The sequence below is a fragment of the Stegostoma tigrinum genome, chromosome 8 (assembly GCF_030684315.1).
Source record: "Stegostoma tigrinum isolate sSteTig4 chromosome 8, sSteTig4.hap1, whole genome shotgun sequence".
Classification (NCBI taxonomy): domain Eukaryota; kingdom Metazoa; phylum Chordata; class Chondrichthyes; order Orectolobiformes; family Stegostomatidae; genus Stegostoma; species Stegostoma tigrinum.
This window is the reverse complement of record NC_081361.1, coordinates 90,833,418-90,849,052: the sequence shown is the minus strand read 5'-3', so window position 1 is coordinate 90,849,052 and position 15,635 is coordinate 90,833,418. Positions and strand designations below refer to the sequence as shown.

Sequence of the window (15,635 nt, the reverse complement as noted above, 5' to 3'; positions counted from 1 at the left end):
GGAGCACAAGTCTTCAGTACAATTGCCAGAATGTTGTCAGGGCTCGTAGCCTTAGTAATATCCGGAGTCTCCAACCGTTTCTTGATGGCACGTGGAGTGCTGCTTCTGGCATGCCCTCCTGCATTCTCCATTGAACCAGGGTGGATCCCCTGGCTCGATGGTAATGGTTGAGTGGGGAATATGCCGGGCCACGAGGTTACAGATTGTGCAGGAGTGCTGCCATTGATGGCCCACAGCGCCTCGCGGATGCCCAGACTCGAGTTGCTAGATCAAAGTCTATCCCATTTAGCACGGTGATTGTGCCACACAACATGATGGAGACTGTTCGCAATGTGAAGGCAGGACTTCACAGTGGTCACTCTTACTGATACTGTCATGGACAGATGCAACTGCAGCTGGCAAACTGGTAAGGATGAGGTCAAATGCGTTTTTCGCTTCTTGTTGGTTCCCTCATCACCTGCCACAGACCCAGTCTAGCAGCTATGCCGTTTAGGGCCCGACCAGGTAAATCAGTAGTACTGCTGCCGAGCCACTCTTGGTGGTGGACATTGAAATCCCCCACCCAGATGACATTTGGTGCCCTTGCCATCCTCAGTGCTTCCTCTAAGTGCTGTTCCACATTGAGGAGTACTGATTCATCAGCAGAGGGAGGACAGTATGTGTAATCAGCAACAGGTTTCCTTGGCCAAGTTTAACTTGAGACTTCATGGGGTCCACAGTCAATGTGGGGGACTCCTCAAGCAACACCCTTCTGACTGTATATCACTGTGCCACCCCTCTGCTGGGTCTGTCCTGCCGGTGGGACAGGCCATATCCAGGGATGGTGATGTGGTATCAGGGAGATATGAACTGTTATGATGACACAGACTTGTTTGATGATCACTCACCTATGAAACATTCATTTTCATTCCAAATGAAAAGTTTAGGTGGTAATACAAGCTACCATTATACAGAATCTCTCTTCTTATGGAGGAATGTTATTAAAAAAGAAATGAAACAAGTGACAATAACTAGTTTGATAGATGCTTTTTTTCCCAAAAAAACACATCAAGGGTGCAACGCCTCCATAAATCAGTCACCAGTTTATTCTATTTTCTTTCTTCTTTCCGAAGGAAGATTTTTATGCATTGACTTTCTTTAAGGACAGGAAATTTCTATTACCGTTATTACGTAAATGTTTAAAATGAAAGCCAAAGCGAATATTACCTGGGGCAATACTTAAGGTGTTAATGCTGTACAGTAGAGGCGCTGTCAGAGGAAAGTAACTTCATAGTGACAGAACATAAAAGATGAGAAAGTGAACCTGTGCTTCTGTTAAAGTGTATTCGCAATGCTATGTGGAGAGTCAAACAAGATTGCAAACAGGTTCCATTTTTATTTGCCTCCATTCTTGACTAGGTCTTTTGAAAGTAAATAAAAATTTATGCCCATTTCAAATCAGATTTCAAAAAGGCCTACATAAAGCAAAATGTAGAAAACTAAATCCATTAATAACAATAATGAGCAGCAGGATTTATACATCTGGAGGTCAAGCAGAGCAACAAAAGAGGTGGGTGTATTAGTTATGTGGAAATGAGGTTATGTGTACACAAGTGATATTTTGAGGAATAAGAACAGCAGGTCCACAGTCAAAAACAAACACAAGGTAGTGGATGAAGGTGTCAGAGAGGATTGTATTCTGGGAGATGGACTGTAGGGGGAGACCAAAAAAAAGTTTGTTCTCCTCATTTCCTCCTTATTACTCAACCCTTGCAGCTTCAACAAAAGCAGAAGTAGTCTTTTCCAATAATTTCTGTCCTCCCTTCCATCAACAGCATGGTTTACTATTATTAACACATTTAAATGACCTCAATGTTTCAAAGGAACCTGATCAAACAAAAAGTGACTTGAGTCAATGGAGACAGGAGAGGGGAAAACAAGGAAAGGCTAGGATTCCGGACAAGAGCATAAGTCGGTCGGAGATATGAAAATCAATGAATAATCTTAGGTGATGAATGTCAAAATGGCAAGTTTTAAATGTGCATTTGGAGAAGAGGTGGAGGAAGTGGGAGTTGTGAAACAAATTCCACTGATTATAATCCTGGCAATTGAAGGCAAGATGTTAATTGGTAGGGCAAAGCAAATGGGAGATGCCCGAGATCAGGCTCAAAAGAGGATTTGAGAGAATTTTTTTAAAAAAAAGCAAGCAATGATTCACCAGGAAGCAATACAGATCAGTGAACAAAGGTGAATGGATTTGGTGCAAGTTAGAATACGAGTAGCAAATGTTTGGATGAGATGAAATTTATGGTGGATGAAAGATAGGAGACAGCCTTGAAGGGCTCTGGGATCTGAAAGCAACAAAAGCACAAGTGATCTTCAGCAGTACATGGATGGAGGCGAAAATGGTAGCCTTGTGATCGAAAGAATCAAATAGGCTAAAAAATCAGATGGTTCTGAAATTGAATATTTTTTCCAGCCAGAGGCAGAGGCAATGGTCAACGGAAGTGAATGGAATTGATGACTCGGGAATGGAGACTGTGAAGCCCCTGTGACTTTGGTTTCCTAACTTTTCAATCAAGTGAAATTTATGTTTGTTTAAAGTTGGATAATTGACAAGCTGTCAACAGCATGGAGACTGTTGATGAAATGAGTGTTGCCCGTGAGTTTGTGTTAAGAGCTGCCAACAGCTAACCAGTGTTTTGGAAAAAGAAGGTTACTGTGGAGATTAGAGTGGAACCTGCAATGGCAGTTCCATTCAGCTGAACAATGCAAAGAACGTTATAGCCAACCATGTCAAAGGCTCCAGCTAAATTGCGGGAACAATTCACAGAATCAATAGCACGGGGGCCAGGGAGCTGTGGTTCTGTGGTCAGCAGCTGACTGGAAATGAGACTCATCTTTTGCTTTTAATCCTAAGATAAGATGACTTCAGAAAGATGAGGAAATGGTAGGGAAACTGGAGAAAGGTGCAAGCTCTGATTTAAGGCATGGAGTAAAATCGGGATGGGTGGCTGTGAAAAACAGCAGAGGCAACTCAATCTCAGTTTTAATCCAACTGACAAAGAAATCACTAGCTTCTCAGACTTATTTTTAAAGGTGAGGGTGAAAAGAGAAGGGTTTAAACTTATTGTTGACACTGTATGAAAGTAGCTGGCAGTTACCATTCCCTCAGGTAATCATTCACACATTAGATACAATTGTGATTGAAAGTGTCAAATCTGAAACTCCATCACTTAGACCATACAAAAAATTACCAGTTTGTAATCAAGCTCCTGAAAAATGTTTTTTTAAGGAGTTTTGTAGTATCTGCAAACTAACTCAAGAATTCAAACCTGATTATGTCAAGGTGATGGCCTTGAACCAGGCCTAATAGTAAAAGTTAGGTCATTAGTGGTTTACATAAATCCATCTAACCAAGATATATTCTTGTTTTTTTAAATGGGAATCATCACAGTGTAAACAAACTACTTGGCAGTACTGCTGAATCATAAAGCAGACCACTGAGTGCTCAGTAGAACAATATAAAACCACAAAATGATACATCAATACCAAACAGCATATCCTACTGATATATCCTTCAAATTGTTCTTGGTGTCATATGTAAAAGGGAAAGAATACAGATAGTAATGTGTTTAGTAAATTTCCAAAAGTTGATCTAAATAAAGCATCTAAAATTCATCAGCAGTGAACTTTAACTATTGTGATGGTACTGTGTCTTTAAGAAAGATTTGTTCTACATCGTTTCTCTGACAGAGAAGTATTGCAGTGGCGTTGACAGAAGGTTTACCTCAAGAGCAATGGATAAACATAGAATCCCTACAATGTGGAAACAGACCCTTTGGCCCAACAAGTCCACACCAACGCTCAGAGCATCCCACCCAGATCCATCACCCATAATCCACCTAAACTACACATCTCTGAACACTATGGGCAATTTAACACAGCTAATCTACCTAGCCTGTGCATCTTTGGACAGTGGGAGGAAACCGGAGCGCCTGGACGAAACCCACGCAGACACGGGGAGAACGTGCTAACTCTGCACAAACAGTCGCCAGAGGGTGGAATCGAATCTGGGTTCCTGGCACTGTGGGGCAGCAGTGCTAATGACTGAACCACTGTGTCACCACTATTGAGTCTTTCAATGGTGTTAAAGTTGCTCCAATTCTCATTTTTTTGTTTGCATTTTGACTGTGTAGGAAGAATAAAAACTGCATTTTGCTTAAAGCCTAGTTGTGGACCCATCGAATCATATCCAGAACACAGCACCTTACACTTGCCTTTCTACAAAAACAACACACCACACAACAACGTTGGGTCTAGGCTATTTCCTGGATGTATTCTGAAGTAGTCTGGTCTGGTTCATAACACTATTCATTTGCAAAAGACAATCATTTCCAAATTTAGCATCAGCAGTAATTAAAACTTACTAATTCCATTCGACAACTAAATTATTTGGATTCACTTGTTTATGTAAAATTTATAACAAGAGCAATACCTTTTTTGTTTCTAATTGGGCTTCCTCTTGGCAACATTGTCTGCAATGTGGGTCCAGCTGGTTGAGACTGAATTGGCCAAGGAGGTCACATGAGCTGCAGAGCAAGTTACTGGAGAAACCAAGCTCTCGACAGGCTTCAGATGACAGCTCTGCACCACACATATATATCTGCAAACAGAAAACCAAGGCATACACACATTAATTAACTGGAAATGGAAACATGCATACTTTCAATGTAAAAACATGTTAAATTACACACCAGAACTAAGGTAATAAAACTTGATGAACAGTAAAGTGAACCTTCAAGAAGCAAACTGCAACAATACAGTGGATTGGGATGACAAAAGGTCAAGCAATGGCAATACCAGACAAGACAGGGGCATCACGTTTGTTGACATTTCCATTCACAGGGTCATCGATAAGAGAAACTGAACTGGATAAACCACATATTATACTATGACTATTAGAGCAAGTCAGAGGATGGACATCATGATTAATGGCTCAAATTTTGACTCCCTAAAAGGTCCTCCATTACAAGAAAGTCACAAATCCAGATTGTGGCAAAATGCATAGGATGTATGCAGCTACAGTGTTCAATGTGCCACAACATCCACGAAAACAAAAACAGTTGCTTGATTAGCACTTCATTTATCAACCTAAACATTCATGTAGAAAATGACCATCTTCTTTCAAAATCATCTTTTTGTTTTGAAAGGAGGGTGCGCATTTCAGATGTTATGTCAGCTTGTTTGTGCACAAGATAAATGTGCAATACCACAAATAAAAGTATATAGTTAAATATAAAGCCAATCCTAAACTCAAGGCCCAAATGTCAGCCTTCCTGCTCTGTTCATTTAGCTCTATACCATGTTATCTCAGATTCTCCAGCATCTGCAGTTCCTACCATCTCTACAAGGAGTATGCTCTGTTATGACAGGGTGCAGATGAAGGAGTTACATCCAAACTCCAATCTAAGGACTTATGAACATATTGGGGTTCTGAACATGCATAAATAGTGGCAATCACTGAACTAGTAATCCAGAGGTCCAGGTGACTGATTTGGGACACTGTTTAAACACAGATGTCAGCTGATGAAATTTAACTTCAACTTAAAACATCTGGAATATATATCAATATTGTTGCCATGGTCACAATTATGTAAACGAGCCTTGGTCACTAACGTCTTTAAGGAAGGAAGTCAGTCAGCCTTACATGGTCTGGCCTATGTGTGACTCCAGAACCATAAATGTAACCATATTTTTAACTGCTCTCAATTCAGGCGCTGTTAAGAAGAAGCCAGTAGCACTCTCAAAAATAAAGAAAAAACCTGACCAATGTTCAGATTAGGAGGGAAAGTTCACTCCAACACCTCTCCATTAATCCAGGACATTTCTTTAAAATAAAACCACAGCTGACATTCTAGAAATTTCTTATGGTGATTTTTTTCCCCCAGAACTAAGTCTGCAGTGATTCCATATTTATATTGTGCTGTTTCTAATGCAGAGAATCAGCTGATAGAGTATATAAAAGAAAATCTGTAAAAATTAAAACTAGATGGCTCATCCAATATTTATATTGCAAACATGTTAAAGTCAGCCATACAAGATGTACATTTATATTCTGCAATAAGCGAGGAACAACCAGACTCTGCTTGCATGCCAGCTACACTTCAGCTTGTAACAGCTGACACTTCTGTGCCAAGTCCAATTAGAAGTGACTGTATCAGCAAGTAACAAGTACATTTTCAGAACTGTTATTAATCAAAGAAAGCAGAGATTCATGACCAACTGCTACAACGATTGGAAAATGGCTGAACTTTAAATGATTTTGAGACACTATGGAAAAATTCAAAATAAAAATGTTCCCAAGCAAAGACAGTTGGTAGCTAAGTGATATAATGGCAGGGATAGGAGTTCTTGATATTATAATTTTCATTGACATAACAATTTAGTGCTAAGAGGTCTCAAAAGAATTAAGTCAAACCAAGTAACTCGATTTTACAAATTAGGATACTAAAATAATTCTTTGTAGAAGTCACCAAATAAATTTAATTATTTGAACATATCTATAAAAAGGATGAAGCTATAAGCAATAAATAGCTGATAAAAAGTACTTTGGGAGGCGTTAAGCCTACAGACATGCCATAAAAAATGTAAACTTTTTGTTTTGATTGGATAAACCTCAATCATAGTCACAGGCCAGATGGTAGCCAATTTAGACAAAAACTTTGGACAGCATTTAAAAAAAATTCAATTCTGTCATTTTCACGTTTATGCAAGCCCACTGGTTTCAAAGAGTCAAACGATGAAACATGGACTGAAATCAAAACTACATTTAAATACAACTAAGTGACTAAGCTCACAATGCATCGGCACAAGTTCAACTCATTTTCAGCTCCTTCCTCATTCTATTCTCTTGAAATCGAAATTCCCTCAATGTTAAAAGATGTGATTGCTGCCAATATAATGCAGTTAATTTGAAACTAAGTTTTGGTGAAAATAACATGCTAACTATACCACCTCAATTTGCATCAACTGCTAGGGAAAGCCTCCAAACTTGCCTGTATCTACCGCAACACCCATTCCCACTTTGTATTTGTCCATTTCCTTCATTTATTTTGAAGAAATGATCCCTTTACCCCAATTTACACTGACGATAGTTCCATTCTACTGCCACTAGCAGACATCCAACAGCTTTTCTTTTTGAGTGATTTCACAAATTCATGCCAAATATTAAATTGAGTCAAAACTGAACAACATTTTCCTCTCTCCATTCACATGTGCAAATGTTCTAAATGATTTAGTGGACAGTTACCAAGCTATCTTGGAATTACTAAAGAAGTCTGGCTGTTTGTCATATATGTCATTGCCAGTGATGGTAAGAGTTAAATATAGCAGACTGTGGTTCATTAGCACGAGCCTGGAACTGAGGTACAGATTCTATGGGTTATTTATATGTTGTTGGTGCAAATTGGTTTTGGTCGTTTATTGGCAAAGCCAACTACGATTCCCTGGAGGAAAAGTGCTTTAGAAACTGTTTACACCAATACATCCAATGTAAACTTGAAGCTTAATATTAGACCGAAGCAATTTCAAACTTGTACCAGCATGAAACTGGTGAAATATGAATGCATTCAAACTTAGTCTTTGAACTAACATGCAACTGGAGAAGTCTTCTTAAAAAGGTACTGAATTCCATACATCATTTCCTGCATAAACCGGCATAATAATAATAATTATTATTATTATTATTATAAAACTTTAGCATGCCCCCGGGTTATCTACAAGAGCTACTTAAGTATTCACAATTATATCACACCTTTAAGATAGTAAATTGTCCCATGGGAGTATTTGTTAAACAGCAACATGTGAAATGCAGCTACTGTTGCTACAAGGAAACATAGGAGCTTGGCAAAAAAAACTGGAATTTTCCATAAAACTTCAAGAGTGGGCATGGAATTGGAAAATTAAATTTCATTAAGTGTGAGGTGGCACACATTTGTCAGAAGAACGGATGGGCTTCACGCAGCATGGAAAATAAACATTTAAACATCATAACATAGTAGAGGGATCAAGATGGATGGGAGTTATATATACAAACCAAATCATTAAAAGGTAGATTAAGTAAATTCATTGAAAAGTACAATAAGGTCCATTTGTTCAAACTTACAATTGAAAAGCAGAGAATTTAGTCAGGCTGATTGTAAGAATCTCGGTCAGCCCACATTTAGAATACAACAAACACTTCCGGTTTATTAATTGTCAAAAAGACGTGGGCAATGGAGAAGATGACTACCAGAACTGGGAGGACATGATTAGCAGAAGGATCAAATAATCTGGGGCTGTTCTCTCTGGACAGGCCTTTGATAACTTTAAAGAGATTTGAAACAATAAACCAAGAGAACATGAGGTAATGAGGTGTAGAGCCGGATGAACACAGCAGGCCAAGCAGCATCAGAGGAGCAGTAAAGCTGATATTTCGGTTCTGGATCCTTCTTCAGAAATGGGGGAGGGGAAGGGGATTCTGAAATAAAGACAGAGAGAAGGGGAAGTGGATGGAAGACGGATAAAGGAGCAGATAGGTGGAGCGATGACGGGCAGGTCAACGACGCAGGGATGGAGACAATAAAGGTGAGTGTGGGTGGGGAATTAGGGTGGGGGTTGGTCAGTCCAGGGAAGATGATGGGTCAAAGAGGCAGGGATGAGGCTGGTAGGTAGGAGGTGGGGGTGGGAAGAGTGGATAGGTGGGAGAAAGGATGGACAGGTTAGGGAGGCGGGGACATGCTGGACTGGTTTTGGGATGCGGTTGGGGGAGGAGAGATTTTGAAGCTTGTGAAGTCCACATTAATACCATTGGGCTGCAGGGTTCCCAAATGAAATATGAGGTGGTGTTCCTGCAACCTTTGGGTGGCATCATTGTGGCACTGGAGGCGGCCCAGGATAGACATGTCATCCAAGGAGTGGGAGGAGGACTTGAAGTCGTCCGTCGCAAGTGGAGCAAAAGTGTTCCACAAAGCAGTCTCCGAGCCTCCAAATCCCTTTAAATTTATCAAAAGCCTTTCCAGAAAGAAGTGCCCCATATTGTTTGATCCTTCTGCTAAGTATGTCCTCCCAGTTCTGGTAGTCATCTTCTCCATTGCTCACATCTTTTTTGACAATTAATAAACCGGAAGTGTTCATTGTATTCTAAACGTGAATTGCCCAAGAGAACATGTTTCCTCAGGAGGGGATCATAAGAGATCCTAGAAACAATAAACTAGCCAATAATTGTGACAGGAGTTTAGCAGAAGCTTGTTTTTAAAATAAAAAAAGAGATTAGAATTTAATGCAACATTATCTGACGTAAATTGTATTTTCTTAATTCGGTCACATAGTATGGGTGTTGATGGTTATGACAGCCTACTTTCCACTGGAAGTGGTGAAGAATCGCCACTTGGACAACCACAGTACATGGGAGAAGGGGGTTTGGTACACCCACAGCGCAGTTCCAGAATTTTGAACCAGTGAGAACGAAAAATGGTGTTCCAGTTCCAAGCAAGGACAGTGTGGGGCTTGGAAAGGAACTTGCAAACCGCAGTACTCTCATGCAACCGCTGCTCTTGTCCCATTGAATGGCAGAGGTCATGGATTTAGAAGATACTGCCAAAGGAATCACATAGCCGGTGAAGTGCATCTTGTAGATGGCATCGACTCTTATCTCACCTCCAAGGGGGTGGAGGCTGTGAATGTTAAAGGTGGCGTATGCAAATAGACACTGAATTACTGCATTGCAGGTGGTTTGCCATTTGGACCATTGTGTCCATTCTAGTTCTTCAGTGGGACACTTCTTCCTCATGCCGATTGCTTGCTTTCTCCCTCCCCATAGTGTTGATCTCCCTACCAATCAAGAACCTCTCTCTCTCTCTCTCTCTCTCTCTCCTCTCTCTCTGATACATTTAATGACTTGGCCTCCACAGCCTTCAGCAATGAGTTCCAGAATCACCATTCTCTGGCTGAAGAAATTCTGCCTAATTGACTGATTTATTGCCATGTGTACTGAAGTATTGTGGAAAAAAAAAGTGTTTACAAGCAGTACAGGCAGACTATAGTGGGCAAGGATGTACACATCAGAGATTGTAAAAAGACTTAGAGGCATACAAGTTACATTGCACAGGGTATGCATTAGGCAAGATCAGCATTATTTGAATCTAGAGAGAGTCCATTCATCAGTCTAATATCAGCTGGGAAGAAGCTGTTCCTGAACACGCTGATGCATGTGTTCAGGCTTCTGTATTTTCTGCTTGACAGAAGAGATTGTAGGTGATCACTACCATGGTGCAATGGGTCTTTGATAATGTTGGCAGCCTTTCTGCAACAGAGAGCCACGTAAATAGAGTCCATGGATGGAAGGTTGGCTTCTGAGATGACCTGGATTATGCACCCCACCTTCTGTAGTTTCTTATGGTCCTGGGCAGAGTAGTTGCCATATCAGGCCATTAGTCACCTAGATATTATGCAGCTGTCCATCTTGTGAACAGGCCAAATTTCCTGAGCAACCTGAGGAAATAAAGGCATAGTTGTGCCTCCTTCATCTCAGTTCTAAAGAGTCATGACTGTGCCCCTGGATACTCGTCTCTCCTGCGAGTAGAAACATCTCCACATCTACTTAATCCAGACCTTCCAGTAATCTAAATGTTACAAATTAGATCCCTATCTTTTCCACCCCGCCCCACCCTTCTAAATTCCATCACATATAAACCCAGAGTTCTCAACAGCTTCTCATACTGCAAGCGCTTCATCTCTGGGATTATTCTTGCAAACCTCCTCTGGACCCCTCCAATGACAGCCCATCTTTCCTTCAATTCAGGACAAAAACTGCTCAAAATATTGGAAATGTGGTCTGATCAGAGCCTTATACAGCCTCAGCAGTACATCTCTGCTCTTGTATTCTAGGCTGGTTGAAATAAATGCTAACATTGCATTTGCCTTCCTAACTACCAACTGAAACAACATACTAACCTTAGAGAATTCTGAACTTGAACTCCCAAGTCCCTCTGTGTGTCAGATTTCAGAAGCCTTTCCCTGTTTTCAAAACAGTCTGTGGTCTCTATTCTTCCTACCAAAGTACAGAACCTCACGCTTTCCTGCATTGTATTCACCTGCCACTTCTTTGCCCAAACTCCTAGCCTGTCCACGTCCTTCTGCATTCTCCCTGCTTCCTCAAAACTAAAGCGTCCCTCTACCTATCTTTGTGTCATCTGCACAGGAGGCAACAACCGAATGGTATTGTCATTAGACTTTTAACCCAGCAACCCAGGTATTGGTCCACGGCAGATGGTGGAATTTGAATTCAATGAAGAATTAAGAGTCTAATGATGACCATCGAACAATTGTCAGAAAAACATGCTTGGGTCACTTTAGAGAGGGAAACTGCCATCATAGCCTGGTGTGGCCTACATGTGACTCCACACCCACAGCAATGTGGTTGACTCTTAATTGTCCTCTGGGCAATTAGCAATGAGTAGTAAACAACGCCTAGCCAGCAATGCCTATATACCATGAATGAATAAAGACAAAAATTGCCTCAGTTCTTTTCTCCAGATTGTTAAATGTATGAGGTGAACAGTTGTGGTCCAAACACTGATCCCTTAGAAATCCACTAACCAATGGCTACCAGCCTCAAAAAGACCACTTTACATCCATTCTTTGCCTTCTGACTGTCAGATAATCCTCTATCCATGCCAGTACCTTGCCCATAACACCATGGGCTTTATCTTAACTAGCATTCTTCTGTGCAGCACCTTGTCAAGAGGCCTTCTGGAAATCCAAATAGATCACATCCACTGGTTCTCTTTTGTCTAACGTGCTGGTTATCTATTCAAAGAATTCTAACAGCTTTGTCAGGCATGACCTCTCCTTGAAGCCATATTGACTTAGCCCTGTTTTACAATGTGATTTCAAGTATTCCACAATCTCATACTTGATAATGGACTAAAAATATTTATCAATGGCTGAGGTCAGGCTAAATGATCCATAGTTGCCTGCATTCTGTTTCCCTCTTAAAAGAAATGTTTATGAAGGATGCCACCTTCAATGAGTTAGGCATACATGCACACCCAGTTCCTCGACTCCTGAACCCCCTTAGATTGAACTGGAGGCCTCTCTTTTAGTTACTGGAGTTTAGGTGATGGCGTGGATTGTGTTAGAAAGATTTATTCTGAATATTCTTCTAATTTATTCCTATGATCTATAATGCTGGACTTCTTAAAAGCTTCTTTATTTTTCTAATTGTTTTTCCCCCATGAATTTGTATCTAGGTTCTTCTGTATCCAAGATGGGATTGTAACAGGGCAGCTTGTGCTCAAATGAGCACAGTGAAAAGTTTACATGTGACAATAAAGCTAATTCAAATACTTTTATTTTGTATTGTCTCTCAAATCTTCTTCCTACCAAAACGCGTCATCTCACTTCTTCGTATTGAACTGCATATGCGACCTATCTGCTCACTGTACAAATCTACCCACACTATTATATTGACATCCATACTATCTCCCTCACAGTTTACAAAGGCTGCTAAGTTTCTTATTTGAAAAGGTGTTGCAGTATTGATCCCTTGCAGAACATAACAACCAAAAATAACCATTCATTCTGCTTCTGATCTGCCACCTAGTTTTGTATTCATGTTGCCCTACTACCTATTATTATATGAGCTCTAATTTTCTTTGTAAGACTGCTGTGCAGCAGTTCTGGAGAGCCATGCAAGGAAAAGGTAAAGTCACCACAATCCTAACAGACCACAGGGCTGATCTCTCATTATAGATGACTGACGGCTGTTTAATCTGAGTGGTCACCACATATCAGGCAAGGGGAAAAGAAGTTGAGAAGGAGAATCATTCATGGTAACTTCAGGTGATGCAGAAATCAAACCTATTCTGTCAACAGTATTCCACATTGCAAACCAGCAGTCCAGCCAACTATCCTAACCAACACATTTACCCTTACACTTTTGTTTGATAACACAAGGAAAATTCCTATAAATATACAAAATTGTTTTCTTACTCACTGAATTCGTGGTGTTGAATACAAGTCTTAATTAATGTAGTTTCAAAATGCAACATGCACTCAAGGTAATCAAGATATTTTCACTTCCCACTCTTTCTCAAATTGGAAGCTATCAAAGCTCAACTTCTATTCAATTATAACTTCGATTGTTTGTTCACTTTTATAGTGGTACAGCATGTTCTTACACTTCACGGTGCAACTCAACAAACAGCCAAAAATGTAACCCAGACAATCACAAACCAATCATTGGGAGGTATCAGAACGCTAAGAACAGGTCTTCGGGATCACTCAAAACTTTTAAACTGGGATCGGACACCTTTAAGGACCGTAAGAAATATACCTATAATTTTTACGGAAGGTGGTGGGTGGAGGAAGAGGAACATTAGAACGAACTAGGCATTGTCCAAAAGCTGGTTTCAGTCCACGTCACCCAATATCCGGATTAAACACATATCCTGCGATGAGGCCTACCTCAGTTAAAACGTCAGGAAACACTGCCCAAAAGCTGAGTAACCTTCATTCAATAAATTAACATATTCATAACTAGAAAGAAGAAAAAGGATGAGTGCACGAATATAAAATCATTCAATAATTACCGCATTTAATAAAGGGAATAGCCATAACAAGTACACTTCAGCAGCCATCTTGAATCGCCGAAAGACCCCCTCCACCTTCAAGGCAGGAAATTATAAAGCTCACCGCGTCTGAAAATTATCACGCCGCACACTATTTTTAAAAACAAAAAAAACACTTGTTTTTTGCACTTGTCATCGATAGATTTATTTTAACCATGGTAAGGGTGTACTCAACATGATCCTCAAACAGGCAGTTGACACTGACGACTAAATCTCGTCATGCGATTGACGTGCCAACAACCCAATCAACTTGGTGAGTGGTAGCGGGTTGGAGAAAAGTGTAAGTAAAAAATAACTTTCTGAAGAAGGGTCTAGGCTCGAAACGTCAGCCTTCCTGCTCCTTTTAATGCTGTTTAGCCTGCTGTGTTTATCCAGGTCTACACCTTGTTATCTAAGTAGAAAAACAATTGTCCTTGGGAATTGTCGGAGGTTGTGCGGAGGACATAATTGACGTGAGGACAAGCCAATCGACTTGGAGGGTGGGCCAGCTAGATCTTGATTGATGTAAGAAAGGCAAATCAAATTTGGAAAGATAATAGGAACTGCAGATGCTGGAGAATTCGAGATAACAAGATGTAGAGCTGGATGAAAGCTTTCCTGCTCCTAAGATGCTGCTTGGTCTGCTGTGTGCATCTAGCTCTACACATTGTTATCTCAAATCAAGTTTGGGCACTTTGGGGAGACATATGATTGACATTTGCTCGGACCAATTGCCTTCGGAACTGTTTTGTTCGTGCGTGACGTCTGGATGTGAGACATAACCAGTCAGATCGGGTCTGTCCTCCAGTAGACATGATTGACGTGAGCAGGGACCAATAGATACGTAGATTCGTGTTTGACGTGCGGAAGAACCAATCGACTTGATGGAGTTTTGGTGCGTCCGCCGCAGCCTGGGAAATGGAACGGCGGGGTCTTAGTGCGCCGCCGCTGCGGGTTGGATGGTTGGAGGGCGTGCGCGTGCGTACGTACGTTCTAACTCCGGCGTGCACGCGGGGTGGCGGTTGGTGTGGGCGGCGGGAGTGGGGATGGGCTGGACTAAGGAGACAAGGCACCGAGAGGGTACCGATGCCGGTTAGCTTCGCGAGGCCGTGACTAGAAGCTCTGATTTCATGTTTTCCTCCCTCCCCCACGACTTCTGCACTGACGATGTCCGTTAAATCGTTTGGCAAATCTGAGCTTTGATTTTTAAAAAAAGATCAAATTTCTTCTTTACCCCCTACATTTCCCCACAACCCGCATCCTCCTCCTTCCGTGTGTGATTTTTCTTTAACTCTCTGTCCTCCTCGCCCTCCTTTCTTTTATTCCCACCCTCCCCTTCCACTCCTGCGTTATGTCTTGATAATTTCATGGGGCTACTACGAATTATCATGCCGCCCAAATTGCAGCTTCTCGCGGTTGTGGCATTTGTGATCGCGATGTTGTTCCTGGAGAACCAGATCCAGAAGCTGGAGGAATCTCGGGGAAAACTGGGTAAGTCAAGACATTGTTTGTGGCATTAACATCTCTCTCTTCCACAACCAACCACCCCCCCACCCCCCACCGTCGCAACCGCCATGCCTGCGCAAGGCTTTGTAGACATTTAAATTACAAGTTAGACGTGTAACAGTTTGTATTATTTTGTCCTTTTTTATTTGAAAGTAAAGGACTCATTGCCTGATCTTGAAGCTTGAATGCTGCATTATCAATAAAGCAACTGGCCCGACTTGAACAAGTCTCGCCCCTGCTCTGTGAAGTGCCTGTTTCTGCGTGGTTTGCAAGAAAAGCGGCTGGCAAAGACTGTAGTAGGCCTGTGCTGAATGGTTGGGGCCATCATTTTTGATTCCCAATTTTTTGAAAAGTGTTTGTTCGTTTCTTTTGATAGTCACGATGCATGTGCAGTTTAAATGGCGATGGGGTGCGAAAGGGTCGAGGCAAGGAAGGTCTGGTCGCAAATGCTGTGCCATCGAATTGTATCGAGTCACATTACAATACGCAACTCGCCTG

General features: G+C 41.2%; 2 protein-coding genes across 3 annotated transcripts in view; one reads left to right on the top strand and one right to left on the bottom strand.

Annotated features, from left to right (window-relative positions):
- Window positions 1-13,748, bottom strand: part of selenof (selenoprotein F) — a 47,244-nt gene extending 33,496 nt beyond the window's left edge. Inside the window, exons 1-2 of the mRNA XM_048538932.2 lie at window positions 13,614-13,748; window positions 4,478-4,645 (exon numbers count right to left, since the gene is read on the bottom strand). Of these exons, the coding sequence (XP_048394889.1) occupies window positions 4,478-4,645; window positions 13,614-13,661 (216 nt within the window). The 5' untranslated portion in view covers window positions 13,662-13,748. The remainder of the gene's footprint in view (window positions 1-4,477; window positions 4,646-13,613) is intronic.
- Window positions 13,749-13,904: 156 nt separating this feature from the next.
- Window positions 13,905-15,635, top strand: part of LOC125456147 (heparan sulfate 2-O-sulfotransferase 1) — a 173,886-nt gene continuing 172,155 nt past the window's right edge. Inside the window, exon 1 of one of the 2 annotated variants that reach the window (XM_048538931.2) lies at window positions 13,905-13,932. Coding sequence is in view for 1 of the 2 variants with exons in the window: in XM_048538930.2 (XP_048394887.1) it covers window positions 14,999-15,122 (124 nt within the window). In the remaining variant the exon portion in view is untranslated. Of the gene's footprint in view, window positions 13,933-14,673; window positions 15,123-15,635 lie in introns of those variants that run through there. The other variant, XM_048538930.2, reaches the window with a different exon arrangement.